Source organism: Cupressus sempervirens, chromosome 7, assembly GCF_028749045.1.
Source record: "Cupressus sempervirens isolate cs-2001-9-10 chromosome 7, ASM2874904v1, whole genome shotgun sequence".
NCBI lineage: Eukaryota > Viridiplantae > Streptophyta > Pinopsida > Cupressales > Cupressaceae > Cupressus > Cupressus sempervirens.
In genome coordinates, this window is record NC_143124.1 from 775,739,997 (window position 1) to 775,754,449 (window position 14,453).

The window sequence follows — 14,453 nt, forward strand, 5'->3', positions numbered from 1 at the left end:
CTTGCAGTGGTCGTAGCATAGGAAGATGAAATCCACTCCCGCCCAACAAACATGCTCCTCAAATCGTCCCTTGATGTCAACAAGGATTGCAGTGTCATGAAATTCGAGGCAAACCTCATGATGCTTGGACAAGTTAACTCCTTGCCTCCTGTGTACTTCCTTATTGTGCTAAGGACAAATGAATGATTATAAATAAACTTGCATATATTTTTTACCCTTTCAACACATGACTTGACCCACTCAAGCTTGCCAATTTCTTCCAACATGAGGTCAATGTAGTGTGCCACACAAGGGGACCAAAATATGGTGGGGTGCCTCTCCATCAAAAGTTTACCTACAATTTTAAGTTAATTAGAAATTCAAACATGTTAGGAATTAGGAAACTTAGAATTAGAAAAAGTTCAAAATTCAAATAAATTTATTTTCAAAACTTGAAAAGTTAAAAGTTTACCTGCAGCAACATAACTTGCTGCATTATTCGTCACCACTTGCATCACATGTTGTTCCCCAACCTCTGCTATGACTTCCTCGATAGCCTCACATAAGTATGTGGTGTTTTTTATATGAGCAGAAGCACCAATGGATTTGGAAAACATGGTATATCCTACAAAACAACAAATTATAACGGATCATCAACAAATTAGCAATCAACAAATCGAAATTTGAAATTTTCAATCACGATTCACAATTATGTATGTAGGAAGGTAGAATGATCAATCACTTCCACAGGATACAAGAAAATTGAGAAGTGTTCTATTCCTCCTATCTGTCCAACCATCAGTCACGATGGTGCAACCCTTTTCGATCCACTCTTTTTGGTTCTCCTCAAGCTCAACCCTCATATCCTCTACCATATCATCCAAGAGGTATCCACTCAACTCAACCTTAGTTGGGGCTTTAAACCTCGGACCACAAATAGCAACTGCATCTATCATGTTTTGCCAATAAGGAGCCCTGTCACAAATAGATAATGATTAGAAATTTAGATGTCAAATCATTATGTAAGCTTGTAAAGTGAATCTATGATTAGTCAATGAATCATCAAACAAGTAGATATAATTAAAGTTTTACTTTTAAGTTTAACCTTAAAGAAAACAAAGAAAAAAGAATCAATTACCTGGCTGCAACAAATGGAATGTTGCAAAAGTACCAAAATTTGCAAATCTCTTTTTTGGCAGCATCATGAATCTCCTTATTCAAACCCATGCCCTCAAGCGTGGGTTGTGAGCTAGGAGTAGTGCGGGGCACAAAGTAACTATCCATTTTGTTTTTCCGCACTCTAGGCTGCAATTTGTTGGAGTTGGACTCAGTGTCAGTATAAGATTGACTAGCACTAGCACTCGCATGAGCACTAGAACTAGGACAAAAACGAGGCCTGGAAGAACCCTCTCCAACACAACCTACAGATACATAAGCTGATGCAGATGTAGATGCGGCTATGAGAGCATGGGAGCCAATAGCCCTTAACCCTTCAAGTTGCATTTTCTTATTCAATTTCTCTTGTTCATATTTTTCTAATGCCACTAAACGAGTGCGTTTTGCCTTAGCAGTTTGTTGAGTGCAAATTGTAAAATCATGTCCAGGTATAGCGACAATGTGGTATTTCAATCTATAAATACCTCTAGAATTTTATTCTTTACAAAACATACATTTCGTTTGAAATTTGCTTCTTCCAAGAAACTCTTTGCTATATTTCCAACATTCATCTTTTTTACCCATTGCGGAAAATGAAAGCAAAGGGCTGCTGCAATAAGAAAATTTATGTAAAATATCAAAGTTTGAAACTAATAAACAAAAGCTACAAAACAACAAACCCTAGTTTGCAATTTAGTAAAACTAGAAAACATTCAAGATTTGCAAATAAAAGCTAAAAAAATTTAAGAAAAAATTGCATAATACACTAACATGCAAAAAAATAAAATCAGCACTTACCTCTTGCAAATGAGTTGAGGAGTGTTGATATTGACTCCTTAATGCTCCCAATGCAATTTATGGCCTCCCTAGATGGACTTCTGATCTCTTTGGTGCTCTTCCTTCTTGTCAGTTGGAAACCTGTGGTTTTTCTTTTCTCTTCTTCTCTCTCACTTTTCCTCTCGTCTACTCATGCTTAACAATTAGAAGGCACTTTAGGGTTAAAACAAAGAGGAAAGGCCAAAAATAAAAGAAAAAAAAACATGCTTTTTAAAAAAAAAATTCAATCCGACTTTATTGCTGCCGCGGTTGATTTTTAGTACCAATTCAAGCGATTTTTGGCATGAATCGCCTGAATTGGCCATTTAGGCGATTCATGCCAAAAAATCGGGAAAGTCGATTCACGATTCAAAAAAAATCGCCTGGGTTGAATCGAATCGCGATTCGTGTGATTGAGGTGGTTTTCAGGTGATTCTCGGAACTATGGTATATACATATAGACACACACATATATACATAGTTATATTAATGAATAGACATGTCCCATGAAGGAACATGTCTCTCCTTGATTCATTCTCAATATAAATTCAAGAGATCTATGCCTCTGGAAAATACATACATCATAGGCAATGCTTTTACATTTGCAGTGATTTTAAAATCAACATGGTACCAGAGCTGGGCTACAAATGTAAGAAAACAAGAGATGCAACAGAAATACATACCTTAAGAATGGGATAAAACATATGGAACAATACATGCGAGAAGAGAACATAAACTCCTTTACGTTGATCTATGACAACTTATATTTTTAGCATTCAAAGCAGGCCATGTGAATAAACACTCTCCGTAGCACGCCATGTGAATAAGTGGGAGCTTTGGATCAACTATGAAATCAGAGGATTATACAATACCATCAAACAGGGATTAATTAGGGAGTGGTTTAGTTGAGCGAATACCAAAGCACTCCATGTAAATAAGGTAAGACCGAAACTAAAGGCCCTCGGTCATACAATCAAGATATACCCAAAAACAAGCACTTGTGGAAATCGGGACTCCCGACTATAACATAGAGTTAAAATGTGACATTTGACATGGAACCCCATAATACAAAAAATGACATATATAGCCATCCAAAAAGTGAGGATTAGGTGGTAGAACACTTACCATGTCAACAATATGGGAACCAAAGAAAAGCAAGTTTGAAACATGAACTCCTTGTAAGTGTAGACATTCACATGCCATGAGGAAATGGTGGACCCACCACCATTGCAAGTAGAATATTAAATGGACGATTATCAAAAGGAAAGATAAATGAATAAAAGTAAAAGGGAAAACATGGAAATCCATGAGCATGTTTAAAAGAGTGACACCTTATTGGTGCAACCCATAAATACATTGAGAAGACAATGAATGACATGGGGCACGAGGAAAAGTGTGTGTTCAAACTGTATAGCAGCGACAAAATAAAGAACTACAAACAAAAGAGAAATGTATGAAAGAGCGAATCAAATATATGAGAAGAGCGAATAATAGACATGGAAAATATTAAAAACGGTGAACATTTCGATGATTTGACCCATGCACAAAATGGAAGACGATTTGACACATGTTATAAAGTGATACAATCAGGTAAGGTGGAAATGAACTATTAATTATCCACCTTACCATCAAGAAGACAGCGAATGACATGGGGCATGAGAAAAAGTGTGGTTGGACTGTAGCAGCGACAAAATAAAGCACAACAAACAAAAGAGAAATTTATGAAAGAGCGAATCAAATATATGAGAAGAGCGAATAATAGACATGAAAAATATTAAAAAAGGTGAACGTTAGAGTGATTTGACCCATGCACGAAATGGAAGACGATTTGACACATGCTATAAAGTTATTCAATCACATAAGGTGGAAATGAACTATTAACTATCCACCTTACCTTCCAACGAATGTCTCACGTGGACACTCCCAATCTGCGATCAGACTCCCATAGATTTATGGGGGCTAAGGTCAAAATACCTTAGTATTATCAACACCTGGTAAAAGTGATTGAATCAATCTTATGCAAAACTAAGTTAGCGTTGATTGAGACAAGACTGGTTAGATACAAAATCATGAGGGGAGATATCAAGAGACACTACCATTGTTCCAAATTTGAACCATCCTTAGTAGGGAAATGATTCAAAAGAGATGTCTCTCAAGTAATCTCAAAAGGCATTATTTCCAATTTGTTGTATACGGACCTTCATTGAAGCAACTTGTATCAAAGATGTGCAGATAAGTATTTATTATCCTTAAGTATTTCATTTATCTACTTACTGTAGTCTTTGTCTTAATTGTATTTCTATACATGTTATAAGAGCTACTTGCCTTGATTTTTTCCTTTCTCATCGGGGATGTTCTTACAGGAAAAGGAAGATTGATATCAAATTCAGAGGGAGTTTGACAAGGAGCTCAAAAGATTGATATTTAGAGGGAGTCTGAAAATCCATGTGTGTTACTGCATGATTTTAGTGGGCTTGCCCCCTGTGTATATCACGAGGAAGCGATGACTTCCAAATGACTATCAATTGTATTTGTAGAAGTTATTGAAAGGTGACTATCTTATAATAACTTAATCTTCTATTATGATGGATATCTTATGTTGTCTAAGTAGATCATGATAGATTATATCTTGCATGGTGGATTAATTTCCTTAAACAAATCGGGAATATAATGTTCCTATGGTAAGTATTATTGAGGATGTGTGCACGTACTTTTGGAAACTACAATTGAAGCAATTGTTATGTTGTCATTGATGTCAAATCTACTGATGAGACATGTTTCTATTTGATCTAAATGTCATATCTATTTGATTGATGAAGAGGATTTGAGAAGTTGCTCATAATAGAAGCACCTAGAAGAAAGGTTGAGTTATGAAAAGGAAGCTACAATGGATGTTTGATTAGTTAGACTTTGACAAGATAATTTGATTGTTTACATTATGAAGATGTGAGAAACGACTAATAGATTGCATAAGCCTAATCGAGGAATACGATAGAAGATCAAAGAACTTGAAGTTTATGCCGAGTGATGCCAGTGTCAACCGAGCCACAGTAAGTGCCGAGAAAATTCAGTGTTAATGCCGAGCTAGAAGCTCTATAACGGCCGAGCACATCAGTGACGACCAAGTATTAGAACCTAGTGAAGGCCGAGTGACAATATTTAGATTGCGTATGAGAAATCGTGATTTCTAGTTGACTCAGTTGATTTCTTGGGATATGGAAAGCATGTTGAAGATAAGATTGATGAGTTGGATCATTTAATTCAAGGTGAGGATTAGGTAAGATATCTAATGAACGAATTCGATGAGAAGCTTCTAAAAAAGAAGGGAGATGAACAGATATAATGAATTTGTTGGATTGAATCACAAACCCTAAGATCTACGGTGATCGTGAAAATGGAAAAGGACTAGATTTACCTATTTAAGGAGGCACAAAGACAAACTTAAGAAGAGAGAAGGGTCAGTGTGAATGAGATATGTGAAGAAGAGAACAAAATAGAGAAGTTGTGTGTGTGAGAGATTTCTAGTAAGATGGAACAAATTTGCTGATTATTAACTTGTAATCATACAGAGCAAACCCTAGTGTTTTCTTTCTAATCATTGTAAACAATTTGTATCGAAATCCTTTTAATCAAAGGTTGACCTAACAATCATTAAGGACTTAATAGTTTGTGCAAATCCTGTAACTGGGTGACATTCTAATGGAATGCTCTAAAGTCCTTTGACAAGGCCACTCCTAATAAGGTGATTAAATCCTTTAACCAAGTCACAGTTAACAATGTATATTGTAACCTTTAATAGGGTTGGCTCCTAATAGGGCTCACTTTAGAAGAGTGAAAAAGTGGTGACATGTTGCTGGTGGTTTTTCCCAAATTGGGTTTCCACGTTAAATCCTAGTGTCAAACTTGTGTTGAATGTTTTTATGGTGTTTTATATTTGAAATGTTTACATTCAGCAAGTTTGTTATATTAGGACAGTGAACTACTAGTTAATATTGTTATTGAGATTTCAGTAGAGACTGAGTTACAACAGGATAAGCAGAACAGATAGTGTTTAATTGTTTATTTGTTCAATTGGTATGTATGGACCTTGAGTAATTGATTCACACCCCCCTCCCCCCCCGTCAATTATTCTAAATAATCTAACACATACCTTATGGTCATTTTGAGTATTTGGTGAATATCATGTGACTTGATATTCAAGAGGCCATTACTCAAAGTACTTTGTGAATATCATATGACTTGATATTCTGAGACCATTACTCTTGATATACTTAATCATGCCAACTTGATATTACATTGAGGTAATATCTAACCATGTGTCTATTGATTATTCTCCCTTCTAAGAGGGAGTGTTGATGTGTTGTAGCTTCAGTCGGATAAATACAGAGTCAAAACTAGTGAAGATATGTATATATATTTAGTATATATGAGATGTATAATCAGTATATATATATATATACACACACACAATAATCACATAATAATGAATAGACATGTCTCGCTTTGACTCATTCTCGATATAAATGCAAGAGACTACTGCCTTTAGAAAATACATACATCATAGGCAGTGCTTTTACATTTGCAGCGATCTTAAAATCAACAGTCTTCTGCCAGATTTTGATGATATGCCAGAACACCTAAAAAGTGTCTTCAATTACGGGTTTTGGTAACTGATAAAGTTGTCCTCTTTGTCCTCTATTATAGCATCACCTCTCCTCCACTCATTCAAAGAGAGCAAGCTGCATGAAAGGGTTAAAAGTTCCAACTGTAATAAATACCCCTAATGGAAGGGTTATAGTATCACCAGCTTTGATACCACTGTAATAAATACCCCTAATTGTTTTTCAGAAAATAAGTTCCAACTGAAAGTAAGATGCAATGCAAGTTCCTTTCCACTTTCTGATCACCCGATTCTCAATATGGGCATGGTGTGAGCATACAATGTTCAATATTATACAATTGAACTAAAATTTGGAACCAAAAGAAAATGCACCAAGGGGCAAGTTAGTTAATGCCACCTATTCAACTTGAGTGCTTATGCAATGCTGAAAGAAAACACACAACAACTTGTTTCTAAGTGCAATTCTAAACATCCATTTATTTGGTGTACATATAAAGGGCACTTCCACTTATGCAATGGGAAAGCAAAAGGGAACTTCCACTTGTTCGGTGGTAATCAATTTAAAGGTACCACTTTCCAAATGGTGTGTGTACAAGAAAACAAGAGCTATGGCATAACATGCTTGTTGTATTATTAATATTATTCATTGTTTGCAACATTTGCTCACATACAACAATAAGAAAACAGAAGTGTACCCGCTATTACAATATCACAAAGGGCACTATTTGCAGGGGTGGCTATCCTTGGAATGGCCCTGCATTGCAAAATATGCCCACCTCTACACCAGGTAACTATCCCCTACCAATTCCAAGGCAATTGGAGACACATGCATGGGCCCCCCAAGAAAGAAAAAAAAAACATTTTAAAAATCAAGTGAAACTCTATTAATTTTCAGTGTTACATGGGGACTCGCACCCCCCTCCCAAACCTTGAAGTACCCGTCCTTGAGATGTCCGCGCACCAGGTGCTTGAGTACCCAAGTATCCCCACCTCCGCCATTCCGCAACCGTACCGCCGCTGGGATGGGTACTTGAATTTCTATTTGAATTTTGATTTTTGAATGTTACTATTGGGTATGTAATATCTTACTACGTTGAATGTTCAATAGTTCTAGCTCATGTTGCAATTTTGCTATGTTCAATTATTTTAATTTGCTATGTTCTATTGAAACATCATGTCATAACTAGCATTTCAAGTTCAATGTGTATACTATACAACACCCCTCCCTGCCCCGTCCTGCCTTTGCCGCCATCCCCCTGGCGCCCCCCAGACGTCCCGAAAATGAGGCCCATTTTTCCCACGTCCCGGAAACTTGTCCTGCCACCTCGTCGTATGGTAACACTTTATTTTCAAATTATTTTCTTTTCAAAAATGTTTGAATTTCTGAATCCTCATTACTCTTTTCTCAGAAGCACAGAAAATGAAAACAGAAAAAATCTAAGTTACCGGATTCGCACCCTGGAGCTCGGGTCCGGGTCCGGATTCATTCGGGTCCGGATCCGAGCCCGGGTCCGCGACCGGTCCGGGCAGGGTCCGCATTTTGGCCTGCGGGTCCTCCCGGGTCCGTGCAAGCACGGACCCGGGAGGACCCGCAGGCCAAAATGCGGACCCTGCCCGGACCGGTCGCGGACCCGGGCGAATCCGGGCGGACCCGCGGCAGGTGGGGCCAAAAAGTGGCCCAAAAAAGCAATAAAATAATGTTTTTTTCATTATTTTTTTTGCCAAACCCTAAAGTAAGGCCTATTAGATGCATTTCATTCATCTAATCTCTCATTTGCTTTGTCATTTTGCTCTCTCATTTTGGTGTGGCCATTTTGCAAGTTTGAAGAGAAGGTTGTAGAGATTATTTGTGGAGTTTCAAATCCTTCAAATAATCAGTGTTGAGTGTTCCAGGTATGCATTTGATCCTTCCTTTTGCTTCTTTCATAGTTTGTTTTTAGTTTTTTAAATTTTTTATATTTATTGTTCTAAATTTTTATCAAGTTTTGTATAAGTTTTGAAATATTTTTTTAAATTTGTTTTTATAGATTGCAAGAATCCAAGAATGAGTAGTCAGGGTTCAGTGGGTGGGGTGGGATCCCAAAGATTTAAAATTGATAAAGGCTCTCCTTTGTGGAAGTATACAACAAGAATTGAGCAATGTGCTGGTGGGGGAGGGTATATATGGAAATGCAATTTTTGCCAAAACCAATATAGAAGCTCCTATTTCCGGGTTAAACATCATTTGATAGGTCCACCAGGTCAAGGGATTTCCATGTGTGAGGGGCCCCCAGAGGGAGGTAAAAAAGGGTTGTCAGCTCCTCAAATAGCAGGCATGTTAAAAGAACAAGAAGAGGCTGATAGGTTAGTGTCAAAGGTAAAAAAAGATAAGTCAAAGCAAATACCACCAACACCACCCTCTCAAACAATTAGTAAACCACATCCCTTCCTACCTACCCCATCTATGGATGAAGATGAAATAGAAACACCCGCATCCCGCAAGAGAGGCCCATTAGATACGGCATTTGAAAATGACAAGAGAGAAATTGCTGATATAAAGGTTGGGCGTTGCCTCATTACAAATGGTGTTTCATTCAATCTAGTGAGATCCCCTTATTGGAGAGAGATGGTGAAAGCAATAAATGATGCACCTCATGGTTACCAATCCCCTGGATATGAAAAGTTGAGAACCACCATATTGCATAAGGAGAGAAAGAATGTAGAAAACCTCCTCAAACCAATAAGAGATTCTTGGATCCAAACGGGGGTGAGCATTGTCTCTGATGGATGGAAAGATTGCAAAAACCGTCCTTTAATAAATGTGATTGCTGTTTGCCCCAAGGGGGCAATGTTTTTGAAGGCGGTTGATTGTGAAGGGCAAGTAAAGGATGCAAATTTTATTGCCCAACTTCTCATTGAATCCATAGAGTCCGTGGGAGTTGACAATGTTGTCCAAGTAATAACGGACAATGCTAAAGTTTGTAAGGCTGCAGGTGCTTTGGTAGAAGCACGATATGAGCATATCTTTTGGACACCATGCACTGTCCACACCTTGAACTTGGTGATGAAAACAATGGGCAGCCAAATTGAATGGATGAAAAATGTGTATGAGGAGGGTGAGCAGATCCAAATGTTTGTGACAAACCACCATATGTCACAAGCAATTTTCAGAACTTTCTCCCGCTTGGAATTATTGAAGGTAAATTTTAAACTTTATTTAGCTTCATTTATCATATTAATTTTTGTGTCATACTTTACAAAATTTAATACATATTCTTAAATTTTTGTGTTATCAACTTATCATATTAACTTACAATTTGAATTAACATGGTAATAGGTTGCTGAAACAAGGTTTGCTTCACACACAATCGTCCTTAGACGACTTGTGAGGGTGAAAGAGGCATTGGGTCAAATGGTTATTAGCAACAAATGGGGTGGATGGAAGCAAGCTGATACAGAAAAGGCCAAAACTGTAAAGGATTTGATCTTGAGTGATAATTTTTGGAATAGGGTGGAATATGCATTAGAACTCACCGAGCCCATCATGTCTATGCTTCGGTATGCCGACACGGATGAGCCTTGTTTGGGAAACATATATGATGCCATGGACTCTATGCTAGAAAGAATGAAATCAGTAAGTTTAAATTTTTATACAATACTTTATCCTTGTTTATTGAGAGATTTTGATTTTTGATTTTAATTAAGTTATTAACACTACATCAAGATAACTTACATGTACATCATTTGACATCCCAGGTCATTCAGAGGAGAGAGCAGGATCCTGATACCTTGTACACTAAGGTGGAGAAAATTGTTCTACATCGTTGGAACAAGATGACTACACCTTTGCACCTCTTGGCATATGCACTTTCTCCTAGATATTATAGCAGTGAGATACTTGCGATTCCTGGTAGAGTGGCACCATATAGAGATCCTGAAGTTGCTGCTGGGTATAAGAGGGCACTTAACAGGCTCTTTAGTGATCCTGATGTGGCATCAAATGTTAGGAGAGAGTTTGTTGATTTTGTCTCAAGCAAAAATGCAGAGCCTGATGCAATCAATGACCAAAGTAAATTGGATGCCATTGGATGGTGGTACTTACATGGGGAAAGTTACATGTACCTCCAACCTCTTGCCATTAAGATCTTGTCACAAGTATGTATTTAAGTTTTTTTTCCTTTTCTTATGGCTACTTAGCTTGTCGAATTAGCACTCTTAAATTCCTATTGTATTGTAAAATTACTTAGCTAATTTTTTAAAATTTGTTGGTTGTCTCTCTAGGTTGCAAGCTCTTCTGCTGCTGAGCGGAATTGGAGTACATACTCCTTTATCCACTCAGTGAAGCGTAACCGGTTGGGTTCAAAGAAAGCAGAGGACTTGGTATTTATTCACAACAACTGGCGCCTCTTATCACGCAAGGATCCAGGATATAAGAAGGGACCAGAGAAGTTGTGGGATGTACTACCTGAGACTTCTAACTTGGATATGACTGTCCAAGATATATCTAGAATTGCCTTGCTAGATGTTGAGGAGGACGAGGAGGAGGATGTGGCTGCATCTGGGGCTAGTGGAACCGGTTTGGGTTCCAATGATGTGGAAAATGTCAATGATATAGATGAGGATGAAGCCATTGATCCCTCATATTTTGATGACCCATTTGACCCTTGAAGGGCATTTGCATCTTTGATAAACTATGTTTAAACATTTGTCATTGACTCATTGAGTCATTTATGATTTATCACTATGTTTCACAGTTTCAAACTTTATTAAGTCATAATTTATTATCTATCAATCTGATGAAGTAGTCTATGTTTTGAAATTCCATTTTGCATTTTAGTAATTCAATGTATGATTTTATTTACAACATTAGCATAGATTAATGAGTGAGTATTTAATGTTTATCTTTGACATTTGGCATTGATCAATAATCAAGTAACATTGATATATTCATACTATGGAATGACTCAGTTTTACTTTTACAACTATATGAGTTTATATTTTTTTTGCATATATATATATATATATATATATATATATATACACACTAACGAACCCACCCACGAACCCAAATGGGGAAAAAAAAATTGCCCGAACCCACGAACCGAACCCCGAACCCGAACCCGTCCCCGAACCCGAATCGGCAACTTAGGAAAAAATATAAATAAAGAGAATGATGGTATACGAGTCTATATTTCTTTTAAGCAATTTTGTAAGAGTAAATTTTGTACAGATTTCACATGCTTCCACCATCATCATCGTTCAAAAAATAAAAAAATCTAATTTTTTTTCATAAAATAATAAATAATATTAACTAATAAAGTATATAATATCTTAATTGTTAATATATTTAGGTTCATTTATTTATTATCAATTGATAAATTGCAAATTTTTAAAATTATTTTTTCAAATACTATATTATATACTATTTCTCTGCTGTCCGCAAAACTTGAGAAAGAATTTGCTATTATAAAATCCCTCACCACATCACCTCATTCAGAAACTCTGAAATACTCATGGTTAGAGAAAACATACTTATATTAGTTGTTTGTTAGCTAATGTTTGATGTGTAACAAATTGTACTCCGGTATGAATTTTTATAGCCATTGTATTTTCTTCGCTGCTTGAGTTCAATTTTAATGTTTAGTTCTCTTTTAAATGCATATAATGTAACCATGAGTTTTAAATGATTTGCAGAATGGAGCTGTTTCAGAAGCAATACAAATATGGAAACGACATATTAACCGTGAATTTGAAGGTGTGGAAGAGTGCCCAATCTGTTACAGCATTGTCCATTCAGCGAATCATAGTCTTCCTCGTCTTGCATGTAAAACCTGCAAACACAAGTACCATGCTGCCTGTCTTTACAAATGGTTCTCAACATCACTTAAGTCAACTTGTCCGTTGTGCCAAAGTCCATTCTAAGTTCTTCAATGATAGAGAAGTCATGTATTCAATCAATAATATCTCAACTTCAATAAAAGTTGACATTCTTATAGCTAAGAATGAATACTAATCCTCCTGGTTCATGAAGATGGATAGTTCAGCTGCTTGTATGGCTGAATGGTGAACATTTTTGGTTCACGATTCTCGTTCAGAAAGAAAATTGATAGTGAAATTAGCCATCCAAATATACACCCACAAGAAAACATCATTCTGATTGTAAAGAATCTGTGGTGGCAAATTTGTCTGTTAAATAATCTTTTGTAAATTATTATCAGCATCATGCCATGTTAATATCAAGTATCTACGTGCAAAATGAATTTCTGAATTTGAATTGTATAATAAATTTAACTTTAAAATTTGTAAGTTAACTAAGTTCTATCTTTTATGTCTACCACAATACAATCAACTAGTGATAAGTCTCTTATGCTCTGTATAATTCTTATACAAACGCAAAATCTGACTTGTTTTCAAAAGCCTTGTTTGTGAGTGGTTAATCCTGTAGAATTCTATATTTGAATTAGTTCATTATAACCTACTCCACAGTGATGTTATCCCATTGCAAAGAGGGTTATCCTCTTCTTACCGGACATTATAACTGCTTAATTAAGCATCCAATTAGCATAAGAGAGATATAGAAAAATCGCATTTGAAGTCAAAACTATGGAATGATTTTTAATAAGCTACTTCTGGCAGTGTTTTCATGGTAACCTCAAATATGGTTGTCTCAGAAATTTAAAAAAACTATTCAACTAGAAGCATGGCCCCAAATTAAGGGTTCAAATCAGAGAGATTAATTCAACCTTGCAACCATCATGCATAAGAGCTTGTTAGGATCCAAAGTCACTGGTAGAAACAACTATATTTCTATAAGTCACCCGTTCTTGAAGTTGTGGCTACGCGTACAAGAAGTTTATTGTAAGGAGAAATAGCTGGAGGACTATGCCTATGTAAGAGATGCGCATTCTATTCATAGCAAGAACAATGTTGAAATGTGTAAATAAAGGATACTCTAATATGTCTAGTCGTAGCAATAGGTTGGTGGAAAGATGAAAATTGTAATATCTATGCCATTCCCATTTGGTCTCGTGTCAAATTCCAGAGTGCCTTTCAACATTTACATAACGATATATGAAATAATTTTTTGCAGAGTTTCACCATATCATTCGCCTTTCCATTCTCACACATTACAATAGAGTAGATATGCTCTCTTGCCTCATCTGGGTATAGATGTCTGGATATATTCATTCTTGTCGACACATTAATTGCATCTATATCCATAATCTTTGTGTATATGTTAACAAGCTTAATATGACAGTTTCTATTTCTTGGGTAATTTTGAGTTGACATTTAAGAGGAGCCATTCTAATCAGATACGTTTAATAAAACCATTCTAAGGGAGGGTACCCCTTAGACAAGTCAACTCATATAAATAACGCATAAATTGATAGGAAATCACAAGACTGTTGCTTTCTGTTGATTTTCTATATAATGAAATCTGAGTCAGCAGCACTTGCAAGTGAGGACTTAAAACCATACAAAATGCTCAAATTTGATTTCTTCTCAAAACTATTTCTCTACCTTAGACATGCTGAAGTGGTGAGTAACCTCTGTAGTTGAACAACTAGAGGCTGGTAGCCCGACAAAATCCCACACCAAGCATGAAGGGTAGCGCAAAATGAGAAAACCATGAGTATGCACATTTGTAATATCCCCTTTTTAAATTTAATTACAAATTAGGTACAATTAACTTGCACAATCAATTGGAAGACACTTCTCTTTTAAGTCTCAATTAATACTAAAAATGATAATCGTTGATACTACTTATAATTTTTTATTTTATAAAAATGATATAATCTTCAAATGACAATATCATTGTTTTTATTAAAATCAATAGTCTAATGAGGGTGTTGACCCTTACACAACTATAATTGGAAGACATTAAAGAAAACAATAACACATT

At 36.2% G+C, this 14,453-nt stretch overlaps 2 protein-coding genes across 2 annotated transcripts in view; both read left to right on the forward strand.

The window, feature by feature from the left end:
- Positions 1-12,818, forward strand: part of LOC149549620 (HEAT/U-box domain-containing protein) — an 81,768-nt gene extending 68,950 nt beyond the window's left edge. Inside the window, exon 16 of the mRNA XM_089792936.1 lies at positions 12,245-12,818. Coding sequence (XP_089649062.1) covers positions 12,245-12,472 — 228 coding nt within the window. The 3' untranslated portion in view covers positions 12,473-12,818. The remainder of the gene's footprint in view (positions 1-12,244) is intronic.
- LOC149549622 (uncharacterized) lies at positions 8,545-11,342 on the forward strand. The gene is made up of 4 exons (XM_089792937.1): positions 8,545-9,749; positions 9,888-10,184; positions 10,307-10,705; positions 10,832-11,342. Exons 1-4 carry the CDS (start codon positions 8,616-8,618, stop codon positions 11,216-11,218), a joined length of 2,217 nt encoding a protein of 738 aa, XP_089649063.1. The 5' UTR covers positions 8,545-8,615; the 3' UTR covers positions 11,219-11,342.
- Positions 12,819-14,453: the final 1,635 nt, after the last annotated feature.